This window comes from Sceloporus occidentalis, unplaced genomic scaffold (genome assembly GCF_023333645.1).
Source record: "Sceloporus occidentalis isolate IW3139 unplaced genomic scaffold, rSceOcc1.0.p SCAF_2, whole genome shotgun sequence".
NCBI classification, from domain to species: Eukaryota; Metazoa; Chordata; class Lepidosauria; order Squamata; family Phrynosomatidae; genus Sceloporus; species Sceloporus occidentalis.
In genome coordinates this window covers 112,127,638-112,136,109 of record NW_028316982.1, presented here as the reverse complement: position 1 = coordinate 112,136,109, position 8,472 = coordinate 112,127,638, and the positions used below count along the sequence as shown (strand labels likewise).

Here is an 8,472-nt window from a genome sequence, read left to right as displayed (position 1 = left end):
TGGAGGACCGCCTCTCCCCATATAGTCTGCCCCGCACTCTTAGATCAGGAGAAAGACATCTGTTGACGGTTCCAGATGTCTGCTACGCTGTTACGAGGAGCGCTTATTCTGTCTCAGCCCCTAGACTCTGGAACGCACTCCCTAATGAGCTCCGCATGTCCACTTCCCTTGACGTTTTCAAGAAAAACTTGAAGACTTACCTTTTTCGTCAGGCATTCCCCCCATGAACGTTGGTGTTATTTTTCTCCCCCTGAATGTGACGTTTTTCCATTCTGTCAGCCTTGTAATTGTATTGTTGTTTTTATCTTGTTATTTTATTGTATATTGTGTTTTTAAATTGTTTTTACTATGCTGTAAACCGCTATGATCCATGGAATAGTGGTATATAAATAAATTTTATTATTTATTATTATTAAATGGAAGGCCATCTTCCTTTTTAAATGCATCAGGGGCTCCTCTAATAGCAATGGTGAGAGAGAGGGTCTCCCTGCTTCCTTGCCAACTGAGCCAGAGAAAAGGGTTGTGTTTATTTACCGGCTTTCTGATATAACTGCCAAAGTCTCAGCAGCCCAAACACAAGTCAGGAGGAAGCAAGAACCAAGGGAAAACAATTAAACACCAGGCACATGATTCATGTACCCTGAACTCCAGATTATGATCAAACAGGGAGTTATAGACCTCCAGATGTTACTGGATTGCCAGTACTATTACTGTTGCAGCTTCACCTCTTCCTCCTCCACATCTTTCTTCTTCTTTTTTCTGCAGGGTCTCCTACTACAGTTGGAAGTCCAGTTTGTTCCACATGGTTTTGATAGGTTATCCATCTCCTCTTAGGGCCCTGCCCAGCTCCAGAAGGGAAATAGGGCAGAAGACCAATTCAGGGCCCGAACAGACAGGCCAAAATAATACTGCTTTGTGACACTTTGGATGTAGGCTGTTTAAATTATGCATGAGTCCTAAGAGGACAGAAGCTATGTCAAAGCCACGCTCCAGTCCTAAAGACTGGAGCATAGCTTTGCTGCAGCTTCTGGCCTCTTAAGATGTATGTGTCATTTAAACAGCGTACCTCCAAAGTGACCTGAAGCAGCTTTATTTTGGCCTGTCTGTTCGGGCCCTCAGTCTGTATTCCCTATATTTAGGAACCCCAAGAAGGGGTCTGAAGCATGCTACTTGAGACATCAACAGCCAACTGAATCTCTCCATGGAACTTAGCTGGGTCCGGAAGCACTGGCTGAGCACTCTTTGGTCCCCACTCCCTTTCCTCTTATGGGGAAGGCAAGGGAGGACCCAAGCATACTGAGCCAGCACTGGATCAAAGCAAGCGGTCTGCCTTGCCTAGTATCCAGTCCCTAGCGATAACCAGGTAAAGTCTGAAGACAACTGCCTTCTCCCCTTCTGATTCTCCCAATTCTGAGCAATATGCTGTTCCTGAACATGGAGGTTCCATTTTCAGGGGCAGCAGTTGCCCCTTGTGGCCTAGACACCACAGACAGACAGAACCCTATTCTTTAGTCCTGACTAAAGTGTATCTAGTGAACCTATGAGATTTACCTACCTATTGGCTCTCCTTTCCATAAGTGATTCAAGGGGTCTGCTATAGTTGGGACTTTGCTGCTGCTGCTGTTGTTGTTATTATACCTTCAAGTCATTTCCAACTTATTGTGACTCTAAGCTGGCCCTGTCACAGGGTTCTGGTGACCCTATCATGGCAAGCTTCTTCAGAGGGGGTTTACCATTGCCTTCCTCTGAGGCTGAGAGAGTGTGACTCTCACCCAAAGTGGAGTGTCATGGCCCAGCAGGGACTGAAACCATGGTCACCAGAGTCATGGCCCAATGCTCAAACCACTCCACCACCCTGGCCTTTCAACAGGAACCAGGCCTTTGTAGGGAGAAGAGCAGAATGGGTTGCACTTGGTGAGGGTTCTCTCCTTCCTGACTCTCCCCCTCCATGGGGCAGAACAACAATCCTTGATCATAGGATCCTAGAGACTCAAGGGCCATCCAGTCCAACCCCATTCTGCCATGCAGGAACTCTCCATCAAAGCATCCCTGACAGATGGCCATCCAGCCTCTGCTTAAAGACCTCCAAGGAGGGAGCCTCCACTACACTCCGAGGGAGTTTGTTCCACTGTCGAACAGCCCTTACTGTCAGGAAGTACCTCCTAATGTTGAGGTGGAGAATCTCTTTTCCTGGAGCTTGCATCCATGGCTCCCAGTTTCTGGAGCAGCAAAAAAAAAAAGCTTGCTCCATCCTCAGTATGACATGGTTACAGGGCTATCATATCACCTCTTAACCATCTCTTCTCCAGGCTAAACATCCCCAGCTCCCTAAATCTCTCCTCATAAGGCACGGTTTCCAGACCCTTCACCATTTTGGTGGCCCTCCTCTGGACCATGCTCCAATTTCTCAGCATCCTTTTTGAATTGTGGTGCTCAGAACTGGACAGAATAGTATTCCAGATGAAGAATACTGACCAAGGCAGAATGGAGTGGCCCTATTCCTTCCCTTGATCTAGACACTATACATCTACTGAATGCAACCAAGTATCGCATTGGCTTTGTTAGCTGCCGCATCACACTACTATTGTGTGTGTGAGAGAGAGAGAAGGGGAGGCTGAGGGCGCCTGGCTGTGGCTCTGCTCCTCGGCGCTTGGCGACGCTTCCTCCCGGGGCGAGATGAGCAAAAAGAGACGCAGCTGGCCCAGGAGCCACTTGGGGAGCCGAGCTTGGCTGTGCGTCACAATTGGGAGGGAAGGAGGGAAGGGAGAGAAGAGGGAGGGAAAGAGAGAGAGAATGAGGGTGAGGATGAGGAGGGGAAGAGAAAAGTAAGAGCCCGCTGCCAACTCCTCTCCGCGCCCAGGGCTCCCAAAGCGCCAGGCAGCCCACGGGGAAGAGGAGGAAGGGGCTGGTTGCAGAGGCCTCGGAGGTCGACGGGGAGGAGAGGAAGGAAGGAAGGAAGGAAGGAAGGAAGGAAGAGGGAGGGAGGGAGGGAACGAGGGAGGGAGGGGGAGAAGAGAGAAAGGAGAAGTGAGGAAAGAAAGAAAGAAAAAAGAAAGAAAGAAAGAAAGAGGGAGGGAGGGAGGGAGGGAGGGAGGGAAACTTGTCCCTACCTCCTCCTCCTCCTCCTCCTTGGAGTAATGGCTGGGCAGGACCTCTGCTGCTGCTGCTGCTGCTGCTGAGGGGGCAGACGGGGAGGGTGGCAGCGGAGGACTGGCCCTGGGTGCCCTTCCTCCTTCCCAAGACCAGGACAAGGCAGCAGGAGGAGGAGGAGGAGGCGAGGAGGGCCGGCTGCCCAGCCCCAGCCCAGCCAAGGAGCAGCCACATCCCGAGCGCCTCCCAACCGGGGATGTGAATCGCCCACGAGCAAAGCGGAGCAGGAGGACACGACGGTGGGCAGCCCAGCTCCGAGGGCGCTGAGAAGGCAGGCAGGCAGGCAGGCAGGCAGGCAGGCGGCGATGATGGAGAGGCGCCGGGGCGGCCGAGGCGCCGGAGGAGCGGGAGACCTGCTGGAAGGAGCCCCGAGGAGAGCCTGAGGAGGAAGGAAGGCAGGGAGCCCCCGACGCCGAGACCCACGGTCTGCCTGCCTCCCTGCCTGGCTGCCTTCCTTCTTCTTAGACAACGGGAGGAAGAGGAGGAGAAGGAAGAAGAGAAAGAGAAGAAGCGATGGCCGGGCGAGTGGAGGAGGGCGGAGGCTGGTGAGGAAGGAAGGAAGCAAGGAAGGAAAGAAAGAGGGAAGGAAGGAAGGAAGGAAGGAAGGAAGGAAGGAAGGAAGGAAGGAAGCAAGGAAGGAAAGAAAGAAAGAGGGAAGGAAGGAAGGAAGCAAGGAAGGAAAGAAAGAGGGAAGGAAGGAAGGAAGGAAGGAAGGAAGGAAGGAAGGAAGGAAGGAAGGGTGAAAGGAAAGAAGGAAGCAAGCAAGGAAGGAAAGGAGAAAGGAAAGAAGGAGGGAAGGGAGGAAGGGTGAAAGGAAGGAAGCAAGCAAGCAACGAAAGGAGCAAGGAAGGAGGGAAGGAAGGGTGAAAGGGAGGAAGGAAAAGAGCAAGGAAGGAAAAGAGCAAGGAATAAGCAAGCAAGCAAGGAAAAGAGGAAGGAAGGAAGGAAAGAAGGAGGGAAGGGAGGAAGGGTGAAAGGAAGGAAGCAAGCAACGAAAGGAGCAAGGAAGGAAGGAAGGAAGGAAGGAAGGAAGGGTGAAGGGGAGGAAGGAAAGGAGCAAGGAAGGAATAAGCAAGCAAGCCAGAAAAAGAGAGAGGAAGGAAGGAAGGAAGGAAGGAAGGAAGGAAGGAGAGCAAGAGGAGCGCCAAGGAGGAGAAGCAGGGCTGGACGGGGCCGGTTGCATGGCCGCCCTGGGGAGAGAAGCTCCAGAGAGCCTCCAGTGAAAGGAAAGGAAAGGGGAGGGAGGAGGAGAAGGGACCAGCCCCCGCCTTAGACACTGCGTTCCCCTGATGCCCAGCTAGCACCGAGGGGGTCTGTGGGCGTGAGGGATGGAGACGGAGGGGTCCTTGTCCGGGGGCCCTGGCTCTCCTCCTCCTCCTCCTCCTCCTCCTCCTCCTCCTCCTTCGGGGGGCCCTCGGGGGGCTGTGGCCAAGCTCTCTGCCGCCGTCGGGGAGCGCAGGGAGGCTCTGCGGGAGGCTCTGCGGGAGTCTCACCGCCAGCGTCGCCTCCTGCTGGTCATCGTCTGCGTGGCCCTGCTGCTGGACAACATGCTCTACATGGTGATCGTGCCCATCATCCCGGACTACATCGCCGCCCTCGACGCCCGGGAGGTGGAGGCGGAGGCGGAGGAAGCGCGCCCCTCTCCGGGGTCTTTGGAGTCCTTGTCCTGGGTGGTCAATGGGAGTGGGTCCCTAACCCCTAACGCCACGTCCAGGCCCCCACCGGGGATGCTGCGCCCTCCGTACCCGGCGTCAGGCAACGAGGACCTGAAGATCGGGGTGCTCTTTGCCTCGAAGGCGCTGCTGCAGCTGGCGGTGAACCCTCTGAGCGGTCCCTTCATCGACCGGGTGGGCTATGTGCTGCCCCTCCTGATCGGGCTGGCCGTCATGTTCCTCTCGACGTTGACCTTCGCCTTGGCTGAGAACTACGGCACCCTCTTCGCCGCCCGGAGCCTCCAGGTAGTGTTGTGACAAACCAATTTTTTGTGAAGTCGAAGGCTTTCATGGCCGGCATCCATAGTTTTTTGTGGGTTTTTTCGGGCTACGTAGCCATGGTCTAGAAGAGTTTAGTCCTGATGTTTCACCACTGGCATCTTCAGAGAATGCTGGCCTAGAAGATATATGTATATATAATGTGTGACCCTGCATAGGGAGGAGGAAATTCCATGTTAATCTGTGTATTGTCCTGTTGCTGATGGCAGGGCCCCAGGGTGGGAGGATAGGTAAAGAGGATTAGTGTCTGGTAATTGGTGATCAATATCTAAGATTTTCTTGTCTTTGTCGAATTTAGACGAATGTTCGTTACATCACTCCAGGTTCCAGGGCTTGGAATTTCTTCTCTTTAAAAAAGAAAGCTTTCAAAATCTCCGAATAACAGAGATTTTTATCGTGTTTATCTAATTTTGACGAATATTCTTTACATCGCTCCCTCCAGGGTTTGGGCTCAGCCTTCGCGGACACGTCGGGCATCGCCCTGATCGCGGACAAGTTCCCCGAGGAATCGGAGCGGAACCGGGCACTGGGTCTGGCCCTGGCTTTCATCTCCTTTGGCAGCCTAGTGGCGCCCCCTTTCGGCGGGGTACTCTACCAGCTGGCCGGCAAGCGGACCCCGTTCCTAGTGCTGGCTGCCGTCTGCCTCCTGGATGGCCTCCTCCTCCTCTTGGCCGTCAAGCCATTCGGGGACCGGGCCCGAGAGAACCTCCCTGTCGGGACCCCCATCTATCGACTGATGGTGGACCCTTACATCGCTGTCGTGGCCGGGGCCCTCACCACCTGCAACATCCCGCTGGCCTTCCTGGAGCCCACCATCGCCACCTGGATGATGAAGACCATGCACGCCAGTGAGTGGCAGATGGGACTCACGTGGCTTCCCGCCTTCTTTCCTCACATCCTGGGTGTCTACCTCACCATCAAACTGGCCGACAGGTACCCTCACCTACAGTGGTTCTACGGGGCCCTGGGTATGGTCTTCATCGGGGCCAGCTCCTGCTTGGTCCCAGCTTGTCACACCTTTGGGCAGCTCATGGTCCCTCTCTGTGGCATCTGCTTCGGCATCGCCTTGGTCGACACTGCCCTCCTGCCCACCTTGGCTTTCCTGGTCGATATCCGCTACGTCTCAGTGTATGGCAGCGTCTATGCCATCGCTGACATCTCCTACTCTGTGGCTTATGCCCTGGGCCCCATCGTGGCAGGGGAGATTGTCCACTCTTTCGGCTTCGTCCAGCTCAACCTGGGCATGGGCCTGGCCAACGTCCTCTACGCCCCGCTCCTCTTGACCCTCAAGAACATCTGCCAGGTCAAGCCCTCCAGGTCAGAGAGGGATGTCCTCCTCCTGGATGAAGGGCCCAAGGGACTCTATGACACCATCAAGATGGAAGAACGTCGAGGCGGCAAGAGCAAGAAAGCCCTCCAGGCAGCTGAAGGGAACAACACTCTAGACTCTAGAGACTTCCGAGGAGCTTCGGAGGAGGACTCTTCCGACTATGACTATACTTAGAGGGCATAGCCAGAGAAGCATCTCACCTGGCCTCTTCTTTCATGTCCCGAAATGTGCCAATATGCTACTACACTTTACACTTTTTGTCTTGATGTGATGATGGCTTCCTCCTCCTTCCTCACTCTTCTCTCTCTCTCTCTCTCTCTCTTTGTGTCAAGGTATCACCTCAAAAGGAAAGGTGCACACACTATAGGTCAGTGGTTCCCCCAAACTGTGCTCTTTTAAGGGATTTACGACTTCAGCTCCCAGAATCCCAGACTCTTGGACCAAAATCTCTTAAAGGTCACCGATTGGGGTACTGTAATACTATATATATATATATATATATATATATATATATATATATATATAGTGATTCCCCAAACTATGTCCTTTTAAGGGATTGGGAATAGTTTGGGGTACTATAATACTATAGTACCCCAAACTATGCCCTTTAAGAGATGTTGGACTTCAGCTCCCAGAATCCCAAACTCTTGACCCAACATGACTGAGGCTTCTGGGAGCTGAAGTCCAACAGCTCTGAAAGGGCACAGTTTGGAGTACTATAATACTATGTATATTAGTGGTCCGCAAACTGTGTCCTTTTAAGGGGATTTGGGACTTGATCTCCCAGAATCCCATACTCTTGGCCAACCATGCTCAGGCTTCTAGGAGCAGAAGTCCAACAGCTCTTAAAGGGCACAGTTTGGGGTACTGTAATACTATTTATCAGTGCCCTTTTAGGGGATTTGGTACTCCAGCTCCCAGAATCCCAGACTCTTGGCCAACATGGCTGAGGCTTCTGGGAGATGAAGTCCAACAGATCTCAAAAGGCACAGTTTGGGGACCACTGATCTAGATGGTGCCCTTCTATAGATGGTTTTAAAGGGGGGGAAGGGGGGAATACCCAGACACTTTCCAGTTTCTCAACCCAGTCTGTTGTGCCAAGAGGTTTCCTGGCAGTGTTGTTATTATGTGTCCTTTTGGGTTGGTCCAAAACAGAAACAGGGGACATGTTTCCAAGCCAGCATTCCTGGGCTGGAAGGACATGAGGGGGATGCTTGGTTTTGTGATACCAGCCAGCCATGCTGCTTTTGGGAAGAAAGGCATTGCTAGCTAGCTTCTGTGCTTTGGAATGGGATCCTTGAGGGCTAGAGCTGTGAATGGACTCAATTGCAATATATATATATATATATATATATATATGGCTTCAGGCTTTGTCCTACTTCCATTGGCATCAATGGGACTTAGTGACTAACTGAAACTGTAAGTTTCAGTGTGTTTACTTGAAGCAAAGCCTAAGCCTGGATCCCATCCATCGTGTGTCTGAAATGATGGAAGAAAGTTCTGTGATATTAGGGCTGTGATTTGCATTTCCTCAGAAATATAAATCCTCAGCAGGTCTTACAGCTTTCAAGTGAAACACGTGTGAATCAGACTGTTGTGTATAAATCAATCTCTCTCTGTGTTTGTTTGTTTTTTAAAAAGCCAAAGCCAAAACACTATTATGTTTTAAAGAGCAAAAGAAGAAGAAGGAGGAGGGGGTGGGGGTAAGTTACAACAAATGCCAAAATCCAGGGACTTAACAAATATTGTGAGATAATATAGATAGGAACCTCTGTGGAAGTTTTCCATCCGTTCATATTTTTAACGCCGGGAAGTGAAGACACATCATAGGATTTCTCCTCCAATGGAAAGAAAAGAAATGAATGAATGAATGAAAGGAAAGGAAAAGTCTGTAACCCATTTCTTCTTCTTCTGTCGTGCTGCTATTCAGGTAATTGCAATATAGCCTACTATGTTTTAGTCTGACCTTGCTACACCGATGTGAGACTGAATAAATGGCAT

The 8,472-nt window shown here is 51.7% G+C and overlaps 1 protein-coding gene across 1 annotated transcript; it reads left to right on the top strand.

Moving 5' to 3' along the window:
• The first annotated feature begins 3,828 nt into the window (after positions 1–3,828).
• LOC149318882 (putative vesicular acetylcholine transporter-B) lies at positions 3,829–8,472 on the top strand. Its single transcript, XM_089510629.1, has 2 exons — positions 3,829–5,108; positions 5,584–8,472. Exons 1-2 carry the CDS (start codon positions 4,479–4,481, stop codon positions 6,643–6,645), a joined length of 1,692 nt encoding a protein of 563 aa, XP_089366755.1. The 5' UTR covers positions 3,829–4,478; the 3' UTR covers positions 6,646–8,472.

Bases quoted from the DNA above. Each gene is read 5' to 3' on its own strand.
- LOC149318882 (XM_089510629.1), top strand. From the start codon at position 4,479: ATGGAGACGGAGGGGTCCTTGTCCGGGGGCCCTGGCTCTCCTCCTCCT. The intron at 5,109-5,583 runs GTAGTGTTGTGA...CGCTCCCTCCAG, and splicing joins TCGCCGCCCGGAGCCTCCAG to GGTTTGGGCTCAGCCTTCGC.